At 34.7% G+C, this 25864-nt stretch overlaps 1 protein-coding gene across 1 annotated transcript in view; it reads right to left on the minus strand.

Annotated features, from left to right (window-relative positions):
• The window catches only part of sorcs3a (sortilin related VPS10 domain containing receptor 3a), a 368557-nt gene that overhangs the window by 18823 nt on the left and 323870 nt on the right, over nucleotides 1–25864 (minus strand). Inside the window, exons 17-22 of the mRNA XM_051703251.1 lie at nucleotides 19916–20029; nucleotides 18638–18809; nucleotides 11113–11299; nucleotides 7503–7636; nucleotides 6338–6461; nucleotides 5271–5383 (exon numbers count right to left, since the gene is read on the minus strand). Of these exons, the coding sequence (XP_051559211.1) occupies nucleotides 5271–5383; nucleotides 6338–6461; nucleotides 7503–7636; nucleotides 11113–11299; nucleotides 18638–18809; nucleotides 19916–20029 (844 nt within the window). The remainder of the gene's footprint in view (nucleotides 1–5270; nucleotides 5384–6337; nucleotides 6462–7502; nucleotides 7637–11112; nucleotides 11300–18637; nucleotides 18810–19915; nucleotides 20030–25864) is intronic.

The following is a 25864-nucleotide window of genomic DNA, read 5'->3' on the forward strand; positions in this document are numbered from 1 at the left end:
ATAATAAGTAGAAAGAACACATGGAGAAGACCGAGCTAGTGTGGTGGAGGTGTGTATGTGTGTTTAACAGACAGATGTGAGATCAGTAGTTTTTTGTGATGAGCTCCAATTTGTCCTTGTTATCAGGCAGATTTTAAAGAAATAATTAACCTAAAACTGAAAAATTCAGTCATGATTCTATACCTTTTGTGCAAACAGGCTTCTTTTATTTTTTTCCTAAAACTTATGACAAAACACACTGACGTTTATGTTCCACCAAGTTGTTCTTGGTAATATTTATCCTGTTTGGGCAAATCCCCGAAATTCTTGACCTAGGAGTACTCTGCTACTCGAAGAGCATTGATGATTGGTTTAAACTTCTCAGGGATGTGGTTTTGAAATTATGTTCTTTATTTATTTACTGCATGTAGTATAAATGCAGGCCTCCTTTGCCTATAGGGTGTGGTTAGTTCATTCAGGAGCAACAAGTTTGGCTTTTTCTGTTCAAAATTAGGCTTTACACAGAACATAAAAGGAACTATTACAATGAATGGAGAGGATTTCAAGCTTCAAAAATGATGCCAAAGCACCATAAATGTGTCATAAATGGTCAATGACTCATGCACTATATTCACTCATAATAAAATAAAATAAAATAAAATAAAATGAAAAGCGAACAGATCATTGAGTCAGTGAGTTGAACTTGAACCGGATCAATCCAAATTATAAACCAATAATACAGATCATTTTGTTTTGTGAACTATCTGAATCAAAATAGTGATTCTTTCACAAATTGGACATTGCAATATTTCTTTCATAAACTGTCTTTTCATATGGCTTTAGAAGGCTTGGAATATATGAATATACTTGGAACAAGTAAATTATCAATATGTTTGGTGCATTTTTTTTTTCCAGAAGAAAAATACTGTGACATTTGAAAGCATCCAGTTTCTCCTAAAAATGTATTTTTTTCAACTTAGCATATACAGTATGTTGATGGCCTTTAAGCTAATGGACCTGGACTAAAAGCCACAAAATTTGAAAATTTTGATTTAATGGCATCTTCAATGGTTCTGCTCCAAAATCCTATGAGCTGTTTTGCTGTCTACTGCCTACCAAAGCAGGTGCCTTTTAAGGAAACATCCTAACTGAAATGGAATTTAACCCTTTAAGCTCTGAAGATGTTTTTTTCTTTTTTTTTTTTTTTTAAGATTTCCTGTTTCAGTGGCATACACAAAATTAAAGGCTTAGAGAAAAAAAAAAATAATAAAAAAAAACAAGAAAAAAAAACAAGGAGGGTCAAGTTTTTGGTATCATTGTAAAGAAAACTTTAAAAAAAATGTAATGATGTTACTTATGATACATTCTGGGACTCTCAGCCTAAGAAACTGCTAAACAATATATATATATATATATATATATATATATATATATATATATATTATTCTTATTTGAAATTAAACAGTATCTCTCATGTAAATAGGGTAGCTCCAAAAAACTCTGAGAAAAATGTATACATTGATAAGACAAAGCAATAAAAAGTTATAGCATTACATAAATTATTTATCCTAGTGTCCAAAAACATCTCCATGTGTCTAAAAGCCTCTCCAAACACATAAAACATAATAATTGTACATAAAAATAAATAAATAAATAATAATAATAATAATTACACATGCATATCTTCCCTCAAGGGTCTAACTTTACCTTGTCACTTCAAAAACAATAAGTTTTACTCCAAAAATCTAAATATTTTACTGTGTCCACAGATCCCCCATACAAAAATAGACATAAAAACTTTTAATATCCAACATAACAGAATGTCACAGATCACTATTTTCCAATGACAACCTCAAAACTTGGATGGAATAATCTCACAAATGTTCATATTCAAATTAGATATCAAGATAAAAAGGAGCACAGATATTCAATAAAGGTGTTAAGATTAGATTTAGTGCCATCTATGGTCAAGAAAAAAAGTTGAGGTGGAGGGGGCATCTTCCCCCATCTTACTCTACATTTTGACTCAATGAGTCTGCATCATTGAGTCTGTGCCATTTACAAGGTGCCATCTCCTGGTGGCCAAATGTAACAATGTGCTTTGTGTGGATTATCATATGATCTGTGCATGTGATTACCTTGTGTGTGGGCTCGTTTGAAAGATAATCACCTCTTCTAAATAATGGTATGTTCCGTTTATTTTTCATAGAGTTATAAGTGAAAACATGGCATACAAGCAACACCAACATAATTGTCAAATATATATACTTAGCTGTTACTCGCTATATTTTTGTCTGCAAGTAAAACAAATAGGCTGGTTATATTCTACACTTTGAGAGCTTTCCAACTACATAATTTTATAAATTATCACAACGGAACACTTCTGATTTGTCTGCAAATTTCAAAGCAGTTGTTCAGTTTTAGTCATAATGCCTGCATGCATGGGAAAGTAGAGCTTCTAGGCTTTCAAACGGTACCTATTTTGTGTTGGTCAAGACTGTAGTTGTTAATATTTTTACGATTAGGCCTATTTTTTATTTATTTTTTTCTTGTGGGCCCATCCGAGCTTAAAGGGTTAAAAAGTGACCAAAATATGTTTAATTAGATAAACTATTTCTATAGATACCTTTTAGTATTGTATGTAAGTAAATTTAAATTGACATTTATGGTTAATGCTGCCTACTTAGTCAGCTCACTACGTTTTGGAACCGAGCAGATATATATATTTGTATTTGACATGCAAATGTAAGCAGGTTTAAGGGTAAAAATACAAAAACAAAAAAAGGTAAAATGTAGTTTTTGCTGTGGTTGCCAAGAATTTACTGTAAAAAATACGGTGACCATGTTTCAAGCTTTACAGGATGTCATTTTGATGGTCGTATATTTTAAGGTTCACTACCATTTATATCATTTATAATATATAATCTTAATATATGAACATTCTGGAACTATAAATGTCTGCTTTTTACTTTCAAATATATTGCAAATCACCATAGTAACTACAAAAGGAGCACAAGATGACTGATTTAAAAATAAGAAGAAACATAACTATTTCCATAAAATATACTGAAATGTGATGGTTCATGCAAGGACTTCTGGGAATGCCTGATTATTGTTTTTCACCGTAATTTTATCAATAGTTTACAATAACGTACATGTATTCTCTTGGGTTAGGGTTAGGGGTTACCATTAATTATACTCTAAGTTATACATTTGCATCTATTTTTTTTACAATATTATAGATTTTTTTTTTTTTTTTGCATTGTCTTATATGACAATATATGATCTTTTTTTTTCTGTATATATTAAATACCCATTAACCAAATGACATTTTTTTTTTTACTGTAACATTTTTTACATTCTTTAACCATTAAAATTACAGATTTTCTTTTTTTTTTTTTTTTTTTTTTTTTTTTTACAGTAGGAGAATTCCAACTGAAACTACATCAAATGGAGTAAAATATGGAGTAAATCTAATTTTAGACGACACATTTTGGTGACTCATAATATATATATATATATATATATATATATATATATATATATATATATATATATATATATATATATATATATAAGCATATAACAGCATAGTATAACAACAATTACTGCAGTATTATTAAGCATAAACAAATGATGCTGTATAATCTCCAGTGCTACATTTAGTTTGTAAATATCTGACTCAACTTTTTCAACATCCTCCAACAAAGTTTTAGTGCAACTAAACATTGATTAGACTGAAAAGATGTTCATCAACTAAGACACGTTTGAGATTTTTTAGGAATATTATGTGAACTTGAGTTCTGTATATTACATATTACATATTACAGTAAAATTGACAAATGCAGGGATCCCATGTCATTTCTCCTCCAAGGAAACTGATATTGAGCTGCAATGATCCTAGTGTTGGACTGATAGCTCTAGTACATATGGATGTGCACTTGAGATTGTGTGTGTATGTGTCAGTATATCGACCAGCATTGTGTTCAACCTCTCTGTCAACACAGAGCGGAGCTGAGATTCACAAGCGTGTGAAACAGTGCTGTTGTCCACTGACATTTATATAAACCACACACATGCACACACACTACAGAGGTGTTACAATTGCTGCAGGTCTTTTACATGATCACCCAAACACACTTGTGCTCATTGACCCCTCTGTGAAATAAGAAACTCCTGAGAGATAGAGAGCAATGTCAAAATAACACTCTGCAAAAAATAGTTCACTTAATCAGGTTTTTACTTGAGAAGCAAAATATTATTCTTATTGCTTTCAGAGAATATATTTTAAGTGGGTTTTTTTTTTTTTCAAACCACATTGGCAAATTTTAAGCATAACAAACAAACTTAGAGAGGTTTATCCTTAGAACTAAACTTGGTTCAAGATTCAATATATTCTCTGAAAACAAGTCTTAAGCTATTTGCTTCCAATGTACATTTATCCTGTTTTAAAATTTAAAAGTTGCCCATGCGAGCAAGCCATATTCTTTTGAAGTCTTATAATAGCTTTATGTGAGAAACAGACTGAAATTTTAGACGTTGTTCACTGATAATATTTAGAGTTACAGCGTATGTACCACAAGGCCAAAAATCTTAGACTTCAAACCTAACACAGCATATCTAAGGGGCTGTATACACCAAACACACTCTTTCGTCCATCTGTACTGTTTTTATATTGTTTTTCTATGTAAACATGGCTAGACGGACATCTTTAACAGTTGCGCCGCGTCTTACTGTTTTTTTAAGCGTTACACACAGTAGTTGTTTTTAAGTTGCAGTGAAAGTTAAAAAGTTTGAAATGTGTCTTAAGACACCTGTGTTCTGATTCATTTGTTAGCTGCATCTACATTTTGTAGACCTAATGATGTGTTCGGTGTGAACGACCCCTTATTGCACCATATTTTATTTAAAAGCTACAGCAAAAGAGATTATTAGTGAATAACAACTTAGATGTTGTGTTTCTTACACAAACTATTGCATGGTTTCAGCAGACTTGGAAAACAGCACACAAGTCATACAGTTTACTTTTATGATGTTTTTTTTTTTTTTTTTATCAGTATTGTAATGACAGAATACAGAATTTTCCATTTTAGGCAAAGTCTTAATTTGAGCCCTAAAAAAGACAAAAATAGTGGCAAAGCAAATGTCTATTTGCAGTGAAAGTAAATACCAAAGAGATATTTCAAGGAAAAAGACAGAGGAAAAGATTTGACCAGGATCTTTGGGAGTTACAGAGATGAGCTAAGGAAAGACAGTGAGAGAGAAGATGGATGGAATAAATACCCACTCACTTGGAGAACAGCCTTCTTAATTACCCGACCTACATCCTGTCTCCATTCAGGGATGTCGGGGTTGGCCTCGTCCAGATTAGGAGAGAAAGATAAAAGAAGCGATTTGAAGAATTCTGTCCAGGCCGAGAGAAAGAGAGAAATAGAAAGAGACAGACAGACAGACAGACAGAGAGAGAGAGAGAGAGAGAGAGAGAGAGAGAGAGAGAGAGAGAGACAGAGAGACCCTTAATTATTTCTCCCATAAGATGCTCAAAACCCTCTATCTGCTGTGATTTGTTCCAGATGATTAATCAAGTTGTTGCAGAGTTATCATTACTGACAGGTATGGAAAGGTTAGTGCTGATCACAAAAATGATTACAGTCTATTTGGCGGTTGCCAGAAGGGAGTTTTTATGACTAGCTTGCAGTGTCAAGAGAAATTCCGAAAGCTGCGATAATACTTTTCATCAAGGTTAGGGTTATTTATATTTATATAAAAATCAGTGTTGCCATGGAGAAGAAATATACAGCACTGTAAAGCATATGAATAACATTTATTATACACATTTTTTTTACACAATTATCAGCTTACCATAATGCATACTTAAATAGCCAAGGCTAACAAGACTATATTTAGTTTTCCAATAGCACAGGCCATTAAATAACGTTAACCAATAGCCAAATAGCTATTTAGACATTGTTATAGAAAATTAAAATTCAGGTCAGGTTCCATTTTAGTATGAAACAAGCACTTTTTTTCAATCCAATCAATTCCCAACATGTATTCTCATGAATATTCTCTTATACTCATATAGACGTTAATTTACTGAAGTAAAATGGGTTAACAAAGAACATTTCATGATGACTTTTACAAGCAAAATTAACCTAAATTGAGCTCTCCTTGCAGAATCAGTTCAATGTTCAACACTAATTGCAATGCAAACAGTCAACATTCTACAAATGTGACCTGCTCCATCATTTCGAATCATTTTGACTGAGAAACACATTTTCGAGTTTTGTGCACTAAAGTAAAATGGAAAGTCTTGACCTTGACCTAAGGTCTGAATCTTTATGCAATGTTCACTCACCTTGTACTGCAATGGTTCTGGTGTCCTGTAGTATGGAGTCACTTGACGAGACCTGAACTGTTACGGTGATCATACCCTCAGTGTTGAACGTGTAGGAGATGCTGCTGTCCAGTGTAATAATCGGCTAAAGCCACAATCATATAAAAATTTTGTCAATATATAACAAGCACAATGTAAATATGATGCAACAGCAGGCAGGAATTAACTTTCTTTTTTTTTATTTTTTATTTATTTATTTATTTTTGTATTTGTGAGTTGGAGTATAATTTTTTTGTTAAAATTATAAATCTCAGTTAAACATGCATAGACAACTATAAGAAAGCCACTCGTAGTTTGATTCCCTCGAAAAGCACAAACAATCAAAACATTGCTCTATTTGTTTGAACATTCCGACCAGCCCCAAACAGCAAAACTGACTCAACCAGTGGCGTGATTATGGGGCAACACTATCCATTTTGTTTGACCAATGGAATACAGGGAGTGTTAGGGAAAACTGTTTTTGCAATTACGTTCAATGACGCTAGCGGCAAAGAAACTACACACTTCACATTTAAAGGGGTCAAGACACGAGGAATACAATTTTCCTTTGTCTTTTGACACATAAGATGTCATTGTTCTGTAAAAACATACTGCAAGTTTCAGAACTCAAAATGTTCTCCTCACTGCAAAAAGAGAATATGTTGAAGCCAAACTGCCAAAACTTCCCCAGTGTGATGCCACACTGTGGTAGAAATTTGCATCTGGCCTTCTTTACCTTTAATCACTTCCGTAGCCCACCCATCAGTGTTGAGCAGTGAGTTGGCAAGAAGAGAAAGCAAAAAAGTTTTTTTTTTTCTTTTGTTTTTTTTTTGTGTGTGTGTGCAAAAAACTTTACAAATAGTATAAGTGAACCTTAAGGAACATAATGAAATAATAAAAAAGGCATGTCATGACCCCTTTAAAGAAATACCAATGGAATAAATAAATGGTGTCAAAAGATAATAATGTTTCTAAGCAAATCTGTTTTTTAAAGAACACCATCTAAATACCATACAAACAACCACAACAAGAACTACATTATAAATAGTTCATTGCTCATGTTCTATGTATCTTCTCCCCTAATGCTTTGGAGGTCTTAAGCATGACAAAGCAAAGCAAAAAATCTGTAATTAGGAGCTGCTTGTACCTCTGTGTTGTTCCCCAGCCACCAGAAATAGGTGAGCGTTCTGAAGTGAGAGGGCCAGACCACTGCTGTCAGGTTCACTTCCTTATTCTTAATGACCACATATGGTGCCATAAGCTGAATATGCTCCACTGGGCCTGAAACACACACATACACACACACATGCTCAGTTCTACAAGACACCAAAACTAGAGCAGTGCAAGGCATATATAAGCACAATATGCAACAGTCTACACCAGGGACGTTTCTAGTCTTTAATCAGTACTGGGGCACAGGCTCCCCATTAAGTAAAAGAGTGTACCCTTTTACTCACCCAGGAGAATGTTTTTTTTTTTTCTTTTTTTTTTTTTTTTTGCAAAAACAGCACTTAAGCATTCAAATCTAGTGACTTTGGGAGCAGCACTTTTACATTTTCTTAAATACTAGAAAAGCCCTTTTTGGAAATTATGTTAACATGCATTTTCGGTGATCAGATCACAATTGGATAAAACTTGACAACCTAAAAAGCCAGGTGTACATTACAAGCATGGTGATGCATTGTTATCGGATCACTGAAACCACAGGGATGGATTCTGACCACATTCAACAAAAACGTTCTTGTTATTTGCATACAACCACATAAGTTATATGTAATACAGAAGTTGAACTACACATAATAATCATTATGCCTCACTTTGATAGACTGGGTTGTAAATGTTCCATCATGCTAAATTTTTATCCATCATAGATTTAATTTTCCCAAAAATGACATAGAATTTAGGTCTATAAAGACCCAGACTTGACAAATCATTTGCTACAATGGTGTCATGTTCTGTCTCCCTCATGTTTACCCTGGACTCTTATTTTTAAGTTTCTCTCTCGACTCCATTTCCCACAGTGCACTGCCCTCATCGCCTCCATCTGTTCCACATCATCCTCACCTGTCTTCAATCCCCTCATTAGTTCTTGTATGTATATATACCCTCCAGTGTTGTTCATTCTTGGTCAGTTCTTGTCCATGTTATGCTTGTGTTAGTTTGTTGTTTTGGTTTATGGCACTCTATCTTGTTTAATATCGTCTTCATTAAAAAGCCTGCAAATAGGTCTATTGCCTCTCACCTCGCCTTCATCTTCTCGACCAAAAAGATTTAAAGAACCAAAAAGCATTGACTGCACTTTCATTGCGTTCTCACTTATCTGCTGAAAACTAACAAAAATCAGCTTATTAAAAAATCTGACAATGCAAAAAAAAATAAAGAGACTTGAAAATATCAGGTTATTCTCTGATTTTAAAGTAAAAAAAGTCAACAAGAACACCCGTAAAGGTGTTTACAGGCAGAGAGAAATCGGGGTACTGGGAAAAAGTTTTTGTGTGCTGATCGTTTTTGCTTAAACTGTTTATGAACTTTCCCCAATGTAGGAACACAGTTTAAGGTGTTTACATGACTTTCAACATAGTCTGCTTAAGCATATTCAGTGTAAGAACCTGCATGTAAACATGGTCACTGGCCGTGTTTCCTCTTTCGGGCCAAATGAGGGTGAGCTAGTGCGTACCAGTGCCAATTGCATTCCTACTGTCACTTCCATAGCTTCACCGTGCCTTCTCAGGGCCAGCGGCTAATGGCCCTGGATCGCCGATTACCCTTGGGCCAATGAAGGCCAACTCGGGATTGCGACGGGGTCAGGTCAGAGGTTTCAGCAACAAGATACTCATTTCCCAATTATTCATATCTAGCTACCAGCTTACCTCAACAGATCAATGGAAAATCGTCAGTACTGGTCAGAAGACAAAAACAGGGTTGATGAAAATCTGCAATGTCAGATCGACGACATCTGCTGAATGAAGACGTGATTAAGTATATTGTCGCCGAACTTGGCAAGTTGTGTATCCAATACACAACGGTACAGGTTCGGGAAAAAAATCAGACACTGTACAAATTTGTGTTCATTTCCAGGGCTTGCTAGTCTCCATATTCTGATACCTCAGCTTGAGTTTCCCTCTTGCTTGTGAAACTGGCAGGTTGTGTAACGTTGGCATCAGGGCGTCGTATTATGGGCAGGTTTTAGGGAAACACTGTGGGGCTATTCTCCCGATGGTGGGAATACAGGAAATGCAGATAGCCCTTGCTTGCACTGGCCCATCTTGTCTAAAACATTATATTATATATATCTGTAATCAGATTACAGTTACTAACTTCCAAATAAAGCAATTACTTGTGCTATAGTAAGAAGTATAATACATTTAAAATTTCAATTCATATGTACGTCTGCTAGCGTTTCTGTGACAGCTGAAGGGTGTGCGACAATGAATGTATAGAGGAAATATAGACATTTTGAATGATTGGAAAACCCAAAACTTTTCTAAGAAAAGTGGTTTCGAAAGTAACTTAAAAGTAAAACAATTAGTGATGTGATTAATTTTTCGATTAGGTAATCTAATTAAATTTTTAGAGATGTAATTGGTAATTTGTAGTGGATTACCTATTTTGAGTAACTTCCCAACACTGGGCTGAACTACACTTGGAATATCATTTCTTTCCTCAAATCCTCACTTATATCTCTCTCTCAGTGTTTTATAACTTTATTTTCTCCCCTTTTCTTCACTACTACTCCCTCTACTAATACTGGTGCTTGTGACCCAGTGAAAAGTGTGTGACAGCCCTTGAACACATGTAGACATGCACAAACATACATATTTTTGTGAAGCATCAAACAGAAAACATTAGAAAATGGGTTTCATTCTCTCTTTTGGGGGGTTCAGGCACAGGGCAGAGAATTCAATTCATTCAGCTCATTTTCCATTAACATTTTCTGCTTTATTGTGCCAGACTGTGCAGACATCACACTCCAGAACAGTCTAGAACAGAGCTCTCAAAACCCACATTCAAAATCTACAATGTGAACAACAGAGTGTGATGACATCAGTATTCATGGTGTGTTTGAGAGAGAGCACATAATCTCTCAGCACAAGATACTAGACTCTAAGTAGTCTTCTGAGGAAGTAAAAATTAAAATGTGTTAGGAAGTGCAATGCATTACCTTTTCACCTTGTCCTAATAGGCAGTGAGTGATGAGGAATGGGAGGCAGATGTTATCACAGCAGTTGTTTTAAATGTATGAATGTAAAAATAATAATGAAGTTTAAGGTTGATTTTAGTTCTTGAGAAGGGAAATGTAATTTTATAATGTGTAGTTTATCACGATACTGGTGGACTTCTGTTCTTAAGGCGTGGTCACACATACCTTCGCATGGCAAAATTGGATAAAAGTGTCTACTTAATGACTAAATGTAATTTCTTACATTACTACATAATCTGGTGTGACAAGAAACTGGCTTTTAAATGGTAATGTATAGGTTTTTCTAATTAATATGAATACTCCTCAGTAGCAGAATTATCTCATAAATGACCAATAAATGTTTTATGAGTTTTGACGAATTTAATAAATATACACAGATTAATCAGTTATTTTTGGTACCTTTGCATATGGAAAAACATTTTTTTAAAGTAAATTATAGGTAAATAATACATAAGTTCATATTATACAGCAACTGGAATCACATCTCAACTTCCTGTAAGAAAAGAAATAAACGAAAAAATGTTTTGTCAAGTTTGTGTGTACATGTGAAACCTACATGTCACATGCAGGTATAGTGATGAAATGTCGAACCCAAGGCTGTTTTCTGCCAACGCTGTTACTCTGAATATACCAGCACTGCGGTACACATGTCTGATGCCCTCCTGTGTCCAGCTCAGGTTCGAGTAGGAAACCGCCGTGCCGTCTCCAAAGTCCAGCTGAATGTTCATCCTTATGGAGTCACCCTAAAAACAACACACAGAGCCCACTGTGATTACTTCAACAGCTCTTTAGCACCTTCCTTAATCACTGTATGTCTTGCAAACTAAATAACAGCTGTGAGTAACCTCATTCTGCTTACGAAGTCACTGTTACCATCTGTTTTCACACAAAAAAGCAATGTTTTCAGCCTTAGAGTAATTCAGTATTTAAGAAATATATAAAATTCTGCATCATTTCTAGGTCACTAATCACATAAGCACATCTGTGACATTAACAATGTTAACACTCCAAGATGTTCTTTGGAACATGCATGCTGTCTTTAAAGCAATAGGAAATTTGCATGGCAAAGGTTAATAAATTATGAAATGTTCATTTTATTTTAAACTTTTCCCTTTTGTCAAAGTGTTGCTCATAGTTTAATATGTAATGAAAAAAAAAATCTATAAATGTGAAAAATGCAAAATAAAAGCATGTTCACTTTTGAACCACAATATACTGTACATAGTGTGTGTGTGTGTGTGTGTGTGTATATATAGTATATATATATATATATATATATATATATATATATATATATATATATATATATATATAAAAACTCAGCAAAAAAACAAACGTCCCTTTTTCAGGACACTGTATTTTAAAGATAATTTTGTAAAAATCCAAATAACTTTACAGATCTTTATTGTAAATGGGTTAAACAATGTTTTCCATGCTTGATCAATGAACCATAAACAATTAATGAACATGCACCTGTGGAACGGTTGTTATGATATTAACAGCTTACAGACGGTAGGCAATTAAGGTCACAGTTATAAAAACTTAGGACACTAAAGAGACCTTTCTACTGACTCTGAAAAACACCAAAAGAAAGATGCCCAGGGTCCCTGCTCATCTGTGTGAACATGCTTTAGGCATGCTGAATGGAGGCATGAGGACTGCAGATGTGGCCAGGGCAATAAATTGCAAAGTCCATACTGTGAGACGCCTAAGACAGCGCTACAGGGAGACATTTCGTCCTCGCAGTGGCAGACCATGTGTAATAACACCTGCACAGGATCGTACATCTGAATATCACACTTGTGGGACAGGTACAGCTTAGAAAATTCCTGAAAATTATGTCACGTCTTTAGGCAAGTAGCCAATAAGCTTCTGATAGGCTTAATGACTAATTGTACCTGTGGATGTATTTTAAGGCCTACCTTCAAATTCAGTGCCTCTTTGCTTGACATCATGGAAAAATCAAAAGAAATCAGTCAAGACCTCAGAAAACAATTGTGGACCTCCACAAGTCTGGTTCATCCTTGGGAGCAATTTCTAAATGCCTGAAGGTACCACATTCATCTGTACAAACAATAGTATGCAAGTATAAACACCATGGGACCACACAGCCATCATACTATTCAGGAAGGAGGTGTATTCTGTCTCCTAGAGATGAACGCAGTTTGGTGCGAAAAGTGAAAATCAATCCCAGAACAACAGCAAAGGATCTTGTGAAGATGCTGGAGGAAATAGGTAGACAAGTATCTATATCCACAGTAAAACGAGTCCTATATTGACATAACCTGAAAGACTGCTCAGCAAGGAAGAAGCCAGTCCTCCAAAACTGACATAAAAAAGCCAGACAACAGTTTGCAAGTGCACATGTGGACAAAGATCTTACTTTTTTGGAGAAATGTCCTCTGGTCTGATGAAACAAAAATGTAACTATTTGGCCATGATGATCATTGTTATGTTTGGAGGAAAAAGGGTGAGGCTTACAAGCCGAAGAACACCATCCCAACCGTGAAGCATGGGGGTGGCAGCATCATGTTGTAGAAGTGCTTTGCTATAGGAGGGACTGGTGCACTTTACAAAATAGATGGCATCATGAGGAAGGAAAATTCTGTGGATTTATTGAAGCAACATCTCAAGACATCAGCCAGGAAGTTAAAGCTCGGTTGCAAATGGGTCTTCCAATTGGACAATGACCCCAAGCATACCTCCAAGGTTGTGGCAAAATGGCTTAAGGACAACAAAGTCAAGGTATTGGAGTGGCCATCACAACGCCCTGACCTCAATCTGAAAATTTGTGGGCAGAACTGAAAAAGCATGTGTGAGCAAAGAGGCCTACAATCCTGACTCAGTTACACTAGTTCTGTCTGGAGGAATGGGCCAAAATTCCAGCAACTTATTGTGAGAAGCTTGTGGAAGGCTACCCAAAATGTTTGACCCAAGTTAAACAATGTAAAAGCAATGCTACCAAATACTAACAAAGTTTATGTAAACTTCTGACCCACTGGGAATGTGACGGGAGAAATAAAATCTGAAATAAATCATCCTCTCTACTATTATTCTGACATTTCACGTTGAATTCAAAATTAAGTAGTGATCCTAACTGACCTAATGCAGGGAATCTTTTCTATGATTAAATGTCAGGAATTGTGAAAAACGAGTTTAAATGTGTTTGGCTAAGGTGTATGTAAACTTCTGACTTCAACTGTAGATACAGAGCCATCAAGTCAATCAAAATAATTACTTCTCAGAATATAGGCTATTTCAAGCTCCTTAGGGGAAAATTAATATTACTTTTTATATATAGTATACTGTCAATTACATATTCAATATTGTATTGGTTTAACTTTTAGTGAAATACAGTTTTCAATATCTCAAATATCCTGACGGAACAATTGTCATCATAACACCACTGCAATCATAATTAGCATTTATGAGTTTTGGTATTGTGAAGGGAATATGACATTATATGTGTCATATACTGAATTGGCTACATCACTCTACTCTCCATCAATAGCTGGTGTGTGGTGAGCATACTGGCGCACTATGGCTGCCGTCGCATCATCCAGGTGGATGCTGCACACTGGTGATGGTTGAGGAGAGTCCCCCTATCCTATGTAAACTGCTTTGAGTGCCTAGAAAAGAGCTATATAAATGTAAGGAATTATTATTATGTGAATCATGTATGGCTGTGAGTGAGACAGCTGTCAGGTTTCCCTCCACAAATTAATTTCCATATGCTAAAAGCAGTTTTTAATAAAAATACAACAAATCCACAATCTTCAGATATGTGGGTGGGAGTGTGTATATGAAAAAAAAAATTTTTTTTTTTTTTTCTATTTAATCCAGTCCAAACAGTCATAAAAGAGTCAACTCTTCATCTTCATAATGTATGATTGTGACCAGTTCATACAATCACTGAAAAGTAAGAAGAGGAGGAGAGAAAGTTGAAACGAGTCCAGGCTTTACATCTGGTTATGGGCGTCCCGTTCCATGAGAGAAGTAACGCTGAAGCGTACACATGAATGTGTGTTTGAACATTTCCCAAATCCATGATTACACTTCCCCAAATCCCTCTCCTTTCTCTCTTTCTGCTTTTATCACATTGTAGCTTAATGCTATTGGGATATTAATTTGTAACACTGCATTAGCAGCACATTAAGGAAAGGGAGGTGGGGGGAGGGTATGTTTATACCCTGCATAATGACAAATCCAAGCCCGCCTGGTTTATTCCTGTCTGTTTGCTCTTAGGCACTGCTGACTGTGAAAGCAGCCCGCCTCTGCACGCTTCTGTGCAAGCATGTGCTTTTAAGATATTTCATGCCACTTTGTGCAGAAAATCATAACTACACTGTTGGAGAAGAAAAAGAAAGATGAATGAATGAAGGAATAGTTTGTAAATGGCGTAAGATTAAAGACAGGGTGTGTGTTAAAGTTCAGACAAAGTCCTTATAAGGTAAATCAGTTCACTTGGCAGCCATCTTTGTGTCACGCTTGGGCAGCACAAGCAAGTTTGCTGCAAATTTGCCATGAACTCTCGATTTTTGAAAGGGTAGCCATGACTGATGTCCTTCTGGCATAATGTGTTTCATTCATCGTGCATCTTCGTTGTAGCTGTCAAAAAGTACAGTGCCATTGAGCGTGTTTACATGCAATCTTATGCTTAATAAGAAGACAAATTTTGTGGTCATGTGAACACCTTAAATGGTTTTCCTTTATCAGGGTAAGGTCATAAACAGTTTAAGCAAAAATTGACCACACATGCAGATTATCCCGATTTCACTCTGCATTGAACACCTTTACCGGTGTTCTTACTGACTGATAACGTTACGTTTTGATGTCAAAAGAGAAGAATAACTCAATAAATTCAAGTCTAATGTAAACACAGTTTTCTTGCATTGTCAGATTTTTTTTAATAAACTGATTTTTGGTAGTTATCAGTGTACTGGTGTGCATATAAATTCGTCCTCCATTTCTGACGATTTGAGAGACTGAAGAAGACATGTCAACATTTCAGTTATGTGAATACATTGAGCTGCCGACTCTGAGGTATTTTTGGGCTGCCACTTGCAATTTTTCACTCTCAAATTTAAAAGTTTACAATCTTATGATGAATAAAAATAAAATAAAAACTTTCATTTTTTTGTCCTAACTTTGTAAGCAATTAATCCTGGTTCTGTTCACGACATCTCACTCCAAAATGTCATATTTTTTTATTTCTTTTTATTTTCCACCAGATGGCAGCAAGTACTAGCATTTTTTTTTTCCTCTGTCACCTTCCGTCACAAAATGCCGATCTGAAATGCAGGTGGCACTCTAATGTATTTTAGCCCTCACTAAATGTGCTCGTCCATAGACATTTAGTCAAATTTTCAGTTCACGCACCACCCTCATTTTTTCATTGAATATCTCAGCCTCTGAGTGAACTGGAAGCTCAATCTTGGTGTCTTTAGAAAGCTCCCTTTGTGATGATGTATAATTTTTTTATCACCAATAGTCGATAACATATATTTCTGGTGATTTGTTTAGCATGCTTTTCCTGCTGGAACACATATTTTGCTCTGAATATCTAAGATATAACATTGGATTATTCATACAAGCAAGCTCACAGACTTTTTTTTTTTTTTTTTTTTTTTAGGAAACTGCCTAAGGTAAAAGCAGATCTAATTGTTTTAGCTATTTGGGGCTTACAGCAGCAGTGATCAGTGCATAAAAGAGACATTTGAATTCAATGTCTTATAAATATCATATTTCACTTTGTGATTCTTTTGAAAATCTTCTAAACTGTGGTATTAGGGCAACAGAATAATTGTCAATTTAAGTGCTATTTGAAAGACTTTTATATTCAAATTAATATTTCTACCACATGACCTCTAGGTGGCACTGATTTGCGACGGGAATGTTTTCAGGCCTTATTTTGTTATTTTATGTAACATAAATGCAGAAGTGATGGTTATGGTTAAGGTTTCAAACAATACCCCATATGCCTGACTTACATATTTGGAGACTTGAACATTTTAAGCGTAAACTTTTTCTGCGATGTAGTGCCCCCTTTTGGACCCGCCGGAGGTTAACAGTTTAACAGTGCATTCTGGGAATTCCGAGGCAGCGAATGTTTCAGTGCACTGGATGAGATTAACTTCCTGGGTAGTGTAAATATGTACTAAATCATAGGGAGCGAATTGAGACTTAATTCAGCTAATGTGCATTCTATAAGAAGGACTGTTATAAAGACCAGATGATGTCTTTGTCAAAAAATAAAGGGATTGGAAATTGAAAGACAGGATTTCCTTGCTGACCCTTAAAAAAATCTTGAGTTTTGGCAAATTTGCAGCAAAGTGGCCAAAACTGGAAGTGCTGTTTTCAGGTGAAATGTCCAGTTCTCCTTTAGTGCTCCAAGAAAGAAAGAAAGTAAGTCATATAGGTTTGGAACAACAAGAGAGTGAGTAAATGATGACAGAATTTTTGGATGAACTATCCCTTTAAACTGTCTCTGGTTTGGTACAGTTTTTTGCCCATTCATTGTGTCTCTTCACTCTATCTGGCCTTAACTGGTATTTTGGTAGACGATCCATATGTTGCCCAGTAATTCTGACCCTCTGCAAAACTCTACCTGGATTAAGCAAATCTATTTCATGGTTAACTCGAGTGCTTGCTCCCATTCCTTCCAACTGGAAAACCTTGTTAACCTTGTTCGACTGGTTGCACCTCAAAGGCATTAAATATTAAGGTCCATTTGATTTTCCTATGAAACAGCCCAGTCTCTGACCCTCATGAGTAACTATTCAGCTGGAGAGTTTCCAAAATTCTGAGACTATATTCAAGACAATTCTCTCTCTCTCTCTCTCTCTCTCTCTCTCTCTCTCTCTCTCTCTCTCTGTCTCTTTCTCACTCTCTCTCTCTCTCTCTCTCTCTCTCTCTCTCTCTCTCTCACTCACTCACTAGCTCCCACTCTCTTAATGAAAGGAATAAGCCCTCATTTTCTCATCTCATCATACTGTAATGTGACAACACTTCTGCTGTGCGACGCCTGGGGAGAAACACTTACCTGGAATGAGTGTGTATGTGTGCAGTATGTGTATGTGTAAGAATTCCAGTGAGACAGAGTAAAAAAAAAAAAAATGTGTGGCCATGTGTGCTTTGCACCTCAATGAAAAGCTATTCCCCAGAGGGCTCGTAATGTGTATCCGGCTCGCACCGCAGCATCTGTGAACAGCGAAGCCTTCTCATCAGCTATAGATCTCCAGTACAGCTCAGAGCAGAGTGCAGAGAATTATGAGAGGATTCTAGAAAGTTCCCCATGTCTGAATGGCCGATGCTGGTGAAGATGGTCAGATTTAAAGCTTTATGGTCTACATTAGGACAACATTTGGTATTGGGTAGTAGCCAGAGTTATCAACATAAAGTCTGGTCTATTTTGCAGATTATTCTTGCAAGAATGTCTGACCAATATGAAAGAGACCAGTCGCAGTTTGTTTAGTTTTTACATGGGCAAATTTATCTGAAAGAGTTGATATCACAATAATAGAACAGGATGAAAAAAAAAAAAAAAAAGCAAACAAATGATGGCACAACAGTGTCTGTGTGCAAGCGGCGGTACAGAGGCTTGTAATTACAACTTCCAGTCACCATCCACTTTCATTATACTGTATGCAAAAATAATGCAATGAAAGTGAATGATTACTGAGGCAAACATTCCGCCTAACATCTCTTTTTGCATTCCACATGCATATGTGTTTGCAACAAAATGAGGGTGAGTATATGAAGGCAGAATTTTCATATTTGGGTGAACTATTCCTTTAAAATATACAGTACTTCCTCTAGCTGACAGAAATAATTGTCTTACCATTTCAAATTGACTGCTTTCAATTTGATATCTGATCAATGATTATCTGCTAATAGAGAGTATAGCAGATGAATTGATTAATTATTGCTCTATAATTTAGGTCTTGACTTCATATCAGGCCCATAGTTATAGCTTCTAGCCATGCTACACTTACATTATCTGATCAATCAATCTGATAATTTGATGATTAACATCAGGTTTTAGTTCATCAAAATCAGATGACCATCATAATGGATCACACCTCTTCTAGTCGCACCAGAAAGGTGACATTGCTGCCCAGTTTGGCGGTGAGTTTGTCGTCACGAGTCATCAGGACTAAACCTCGCGGTGGGCGATTCGGGCACTGCTGCTTTCTGGCGGTATACATCTCTTTAACTCCTTTGGTGCAGTTGTTTGCTGCCACTTTACGATACCTGAAATTACGCACACAGAAAATAGAATTGTAGATGTATTTGGAAAATTGAGCCACAGTTAATATGTTCCACTAATGTTCGTCAACCAGACAGTGTCCAAATATGTTTTCATCTTAATTTTATACAGTATATAGGCCAACATATTTTCATCATTTAAAGCCTAAAAAAAACATCTTTTTTTGAAGTGTTTTGCTTAAAAAAATAAATAAAATAAAAATAATATATATATATATATATATATACACACTGGTGGCCAAAAGTTTGGAATAATGTATACTGGAATATATATATAGATATATATTGCTGTTGGGTTTAAATTAGGTTTATATAAAGTCTCTCCATTACACAGTGTTATCTGCTCAGCTAGGTCGTAAAGTTGACATAAAGACGAACATTACAATCTCCAGAATGTTTAAAACCTGTTCACGTCGATACGGCTTGTGCCTGCTCATCAGCAGAATAAATTTAAATCATGGGACACATAATTAAAAATAACCATCTTCCTAAAACAAGATGGGTTTAATGTTATTCTGGTTGTAATTTCTTTTTAAAACAAGCACTTTAATGTCTTCACTTTATCTCAATGGAACACTGATTGTCAAGAAACTTATATGAAATACAGAGAAAGAGTGTAATGTAAGTTAACCATTGATTATTTTTCTATGTGATGCGTGTGCTAATGAGTGTATTTTTGATTTAGTGTCTTTGTCAGTATAAACTACACTGGGGACAGATGTGTCACCTGAAGTTAGCTAAATATGACAAAACCTCCTTTTGAGGACATCCTCATTAAAAAAAATATGAAACAAAATTATGTATTTTTTTGTTTATTAAAGCTTTATATATATATATATATATATATATATATATATATATATATATATATATATATATATATATATATATATATATTATATAAAGCTTTAATAAACTCTAAAAGAAATAATACATATTTTTTTTAATATAAAAAATATATTAAAAATATATTTTTTTTAATATATAAAGCTTTAATAAACTCTAAAAATGTAGGGTTAGTGTTTTTATAGAATGTTTATTAAGGCGTGTCCTCATTTAGATAGCCAAGTAAATCTCTGGGTGTTTCTTACCCTGTGCTGTTGAGGTAGTTTTGTCCCTGGCTGCAACTTCGTGACACTGTGGAGGGGTTGAACCAAAATGCAGGCAGACAGTTTCCATCCCCTCTTCTCTCAAAACCATAATCACTACAAAACACACACAAGAAATAAAATACTTATAAGAATAGTTTACCCATTATTTTCTCACCCTATGTTGCTCCAAACTGAATTACCTTCTTTCTTCCAAAAACACAAAAGGTAAATTCTTAAAAACTCTTCACAGGTTGTATTTGCTATTTAATGTAAGTAGAAGGGACTCTGGTCTCCCAAGTTCGAATAAGGACAAAAAAAAAAAAAACAAACATCATAAAACCACGTAAAATAATCAATACAACTCATGCACTATATGCCAAGTCTTCTGAAGAGATACAGTCACTCAAATGGAAATGAAGTCTCACTCTCAAATCAAATAATATAAGTAATAAAGCACTTAAATCAAATACTGCAGATTCATTGCTAATGTCAAACCTAATGTCAAACCCAAAACTAGTTCTCTAGTGCAGTTCCATTCACACAGCAGAAGTTTATGAGTCTAAAAATATTTAGGAGTGTCAGTTCGGTTATAGAATTTATTTGTCACTCTCGTTAATCTCGTTAACTGTATTAAGCACTCAAAAACAGATAACTCGGTCTCACTGAATCATGTTAATATACCTACATTTCACAAAATGATTTTTACGTTGCTTGTTGTACACTGAAAAAAAAATGACTAGTAAGATTTACTTATTTTTTTTTCTCTCTCAAGTTTTTGCACACAGTTTTACATTTGAATAGTATAAAATTAAGTAAAATCTACTTAACCTCATAACATAATATTGATTGAAGTGAGTACATTTAACTTAAACATTTCAGTTAATACAGTATTTTCTTATTTTTTTTATGTACAAATCTGATGAACATGGTAAAAATGAAATAAAATAAAAATTTAAATGTCACAATTTCAACTTTCCTTATAAACATGTTTAATCATGTACCACATGACATACGAAAGCCTCCCTCAGGGAAACTTAATGCATGCTATGTATTCTATTGGAAAACATTACCTTGCATTACTGGCAATAGAAACAAGAGGTAGTGCTGCGCACACAGACCTCAACACTTGGTGACCAAAACATGATGACAGTATCAATCAAGAGGTAATTTTTTTGATCAATAATGGTTAATGTTGAGCAGAAAATAAACTTCAGACTTTACAAAACAAAAGTTACTCAATGTAACAAAATCACAAGGTAAAACATCATATAATATTTAGTTGTAGGGCTTTCAATATAGCAAACGGTGAATATAATTTTCAAATCACTTCTTTTTGTTTTTATTAGCATTTTTCATACTGTCCCAACTTTTTTGGAAATGGAGTTGTAATTACTGATTCACAACCAAACTCAGCAGACCACATACGGTCCCTTGTGGCACAGAGGGACTTCTGTTTTCCAACAGGCATTTACTTTTTTAATTATGTGCAGTTCCAATCCAATAGTCAGATAAGAGTCAAGCTTTCTACTGTAGGATATTTGCATGGTGGTGCTTATTCATATACAAATGTATTATGCCTCAGTACATAAAAAGACAGTGTTAAAAACATATAAGCCTACCTACAGTACATATCATATCTTAAAATTTCTTCCAGCATATTTTCATAATTTACTTACATTATGTAGTATAATTTTGTTGCTAGTCTAACTTAATTTATGGTACTAGGTAAGTATTACTGCATAATTACACTGTAATAAATATTAAATAGACTTAAATTATGACAAACATACTATACTCTTTATATATGAAATATTTATACATTTAGTCATAACTGCGATTGCTAGAAATATGTCTGTATGTCTCGGTAAACACTTAAACTGTCAAACTAGGTAAATGCATTAACTGCACTAAATAAATATTTAAATAAAAAATTATACACAAATGTGATGAGATTAAACATATTCAAATAAACGCATTTATTATAAAGAGTAACACTTTACAATAAGGTTGTATTTGTTTACAGTAGTTAATGCAGTAGTTAATATGATCTATCAATGAACAATACTTTTACAACATTTATTACTTTTGGTTAATGTTCATTTCTACAAATACTAATGCATTTAAAAGTTGTATATGTTAACATTAGTTAATGCATTATGAACTGACATGAACAATTCAAAATAGTAGTATATAAATAATATTAACAGAAATTAATACATGCTGTAAGAAATAATTGCTTATTGATAGATCATGATACCTAATGCATTAACTAATGTTAACAAATAGAACCGTATTATAGAGTGTTGCACTCATCTTTTTTTATGTGAAATCTTTGCTGATTTTTGATAAAGTAAAATTAACAGTAATGTAATTGATATTTTACTTTGTGTGGTTCAAAAGTACTGATTAAACTAGATATGTAAAATTTGTAGAGACAAACTATAATGTTGGTCTGACAAAACATTGTCTGAAAGTTTAAAATAGTTTTTACAAGTTAGAAATCTGTACAGGTTTTACAGAAAGAAAGAAAGAACGAAAGAAAGAAAGAAAGAAAGGAAAGAAAGAAAGAAAGAAAAAAACAAAATTATGAAATAAAGAAGACAGCATCTTAAAGCAGATGAAAGGGCTTGTAAGTTTTGACAGCTGAAGTCTGAAATCACGAACATTAAAAAAAAAAAAAGACTCTTAACTCATTTTAACATTCTGTCAGTGTAATGTAGTCAAGGGGATTTGGACACTTTGAAAAGGCTTAAATGATGCCTTCGCAGGGATTTTCAATTGAAGAATAATAATGGGATATGATCGTTCCAAATAGAATTTCCTCAAAAATGAACAAATGACCACTATTTATGAGCCCCACACCTTTCAGCCCTTTGAAGCTCTCACAATGGAGGGTAAAGTCTTTGAAGGAAATAGAGTGTAGGGATGATCACTTCTCAATGGAACGCACCCCATTATTCAGCTGAGTTGGAAAGATATAGCAGCATGAGCCAGAACTGCCTGAACCCTTTGCCGAAATTCACCAAACCCTTGCAGAGATACTGAAGGAGCCTACTGTTTTTGTTAAATTCATCAATGTTTAAAGCGTTTGAAGTTAAAATATTTCATAATTTATAATGGCCCCTGCAAATATATGCATTTTATATGCATAATTTGTGGTATTTAGATTTTACTTAGATGAGTTTACATTATGTATAAGAAACGTTAAAATGTTACTGTCTCTTTAAGAACAGTGGCTGTTCAGCGACTGTGTTTCGGTTGAGTGGTTTCTTTACCACATCCGTGCTGTGTGTTTGAATTAATCTGACTGTAAATAACAGTACAGGTATTAAGAGAGTCTTAAATAAATGAAAATAGATACTTACTAGTCACAATCCGCCCCTGCTGTATGCAAGTGTTAATTTATTTGTTTTTAGATAGCAATACAATCAATACCAAAATCTATGATCAAGTTTATTGCTACAGGTCAAGAAATTACTATTTCCTAATTATAGATGTCCTCACAACATATACGTAAAGCTAAATTATTCAGTTTTCCACAGAGCTTGAAATGGCAGGCTAAAATATAATACAGTGGGTTAAACAGATCTTGCCAAATAAAATCATAGACACTGAAGGACCTATATTGGATTGCAGCAACTTGACCTTTTTCAGATAGAAATGATGATCTATATGTATATATATATATATATATATATATATATATATATATATATATATACAGGTGCATCTCAATAAATTAGAATGTCGTGGAAAAGTTCATTTATTTCAGTAATTCAACTCAAATTGTGAAACTCGTGTATTAAATAAATTCAGTGCACACAGACTGAAGTAGTTTAAGTCTTTGGTTCTTTTAATTGTGATGATTTTGGCTCACATTTAACAAAAACCCACCAATTCACTATCTCAAAAAATTAGAATACATCATAAGACCAATAAAAAAAACATTTTTAGTGAATTGTTGGCCTTCTGGAAAGTATGTTCATTTACTGTATATGTACTCAATACTTGTACAGTAATTAAAGCAAATCCTTTTGCTTTAATTACTGCCTCAATTCGGCGTGGCATGGAGGTGATCAGTTTGTGGCACTGCTGAGGTGGTATGGAAGCCCAGGTTTCTTTAACAGTGGCCTTCAGCTCATCTGCATTTTTTGGTCTCTTGTTTCTCATTTTCCTCTTGACAATACCCCATAGATTCTCTATGGGGTTCAGGTCTGGTGAGTTTGCTGGCCAGTCAAGCACACCAACACCATGGTCATTTAACCAACTTTTGGTGCTTTTGGCAGTGTGGGCAGGTGCCAAATCCTGCTGGAAAATGAAATCAGCATCTTTAAAAAGCTGGTCAGCAGAAGGAAGCATGAAGTGCTCCAAAATTTCTTGGTAAACGGGTGCAGTGACTTTGGTTTTCAAAAAACACAATGGACCAACACCAGCAGATGACATTGCACCCCAAATCATCACAGACTGTGGAGACTTAACACTGGACTTTCACTGGTTTTCAAATGAAATACAAAACTTGCTCTCATCTGAAAAGAGGACTTTGGACCACTGGGCAACAGTCCAGTTCTTCTTCTACTTAGCCCAGGTAAGACGCCTCTGACGTTGTCTGTGGTTCAGGAGTGGCTTAACAAGAGGAGTAAGACAACTGTAGCCAAATTCCTTGACACGTCTGTGTGTGGTGGCTCTTGATGACTTGACCCCAGCCTCAGTCCATTCCTTGTGAAGTTCACCCAAATTCTTGAATCGATTTTGCTTGACAATCATAAGGCTGCGGTTCTCTTGGTTGGTTGTGCATCTTTTTCTTCCACACTTTTTCCTTACACTCAACTTTCTGTTAACATGCTTGGATACAGCACTCTGTGAACAGCCAGCTTCTTTGGCAATGAATGTTTGTGGCTTACCCCCCTTGTGAAGGGTGTCAATGATTGTCTTCTGGACAACTGTCAGATCAGCAGTCTTCCCCATGATTGTGTAGTCTAGTGAACCAAACTGAGAGACCATTTTGAAGGCTCAGGAAACCTTTGCAGGTGTTTTGAGTTGATTAGCTGATTGGCATGTCACCATATTCTAATTTTTTGAGATAGTGAATTGGTGGGTTTTTGTTAAATGTGAGCCAAAATCATCACAATTAAAAGAACCAAAGACTTAAACCACTTCAGTCTGTGTGCATTGAATTTATTTAATACACGAGTTTCACAATTTGAGTTGAATTACTGAAATAAATGAACTTTTCCACGACATTCTAATTTATTGAGATGCACCTGTATATATATATACACACATACTGTACTGTGCAAAAGTTTTAGGCACTTGTGAAAAATGTTGCATAGTGAGGATATCTTAAAAAATAATGATAGAAATAGTTTTCATTTATCACTTAATGTCAAACAAATTCCAGTAAACATAAAAAAGCTAAATCAATATTCGTTGTGACCACCTTTGCCTTTAAAACAGCACCAATTCTCCTAGGTACACATGTACACAGTTTTTCTTGGTTGTTGGCAGATAGGATGTACCAAGCTTCTTGGAGAATTTAATTATTTAAATCTCAATTACTTCTGTCTCTTTATGTAATATCAGACTGACACAATGTTCAGTGGGAGGATTTGCGGGGGCCATGACATTTGTTGCAGGGCTCCCTGTTCTTCTTTTCTAATGTTTTCTATTTGCAAAAGTAAAGTTTGTGAGTCTAACATTTATATTTCTTATAGACACACTAAAGCTGAAGATATAAATAACCATCTTAAGACAAATGCTTTTGTGAAACATCTAATGTGCCTAAAACTTTGCACAGTACTGTATATATATATATATATATATATATACAGTGCATCCGGAAAGTATTCACAGCACTTTAATTCTTCCACATTTTGTTATGTTACAGCCTTATTCCAAAATGGATTAAATTCATTATTTTCCTCAAAATTCTACAAACAATACCCCATAATG

Source organism: Myxocyprinus asiaticus, chromosome 7, assembly GCF_019703515.2.
Source record: "Myxocyprinus asiaticus isolate MX2 ecotype Aquarium Trade chromosome 7, UBuf_Myxa_2, whole genome shotgun sequence".
NCBI classification, from domain to species: Eukaryota; Metazoa; Chordata; class Actinopteri; order Cypriniformes; family Catostomidae; genus Myxocyprinus; species Myxocyprinus asiaticus.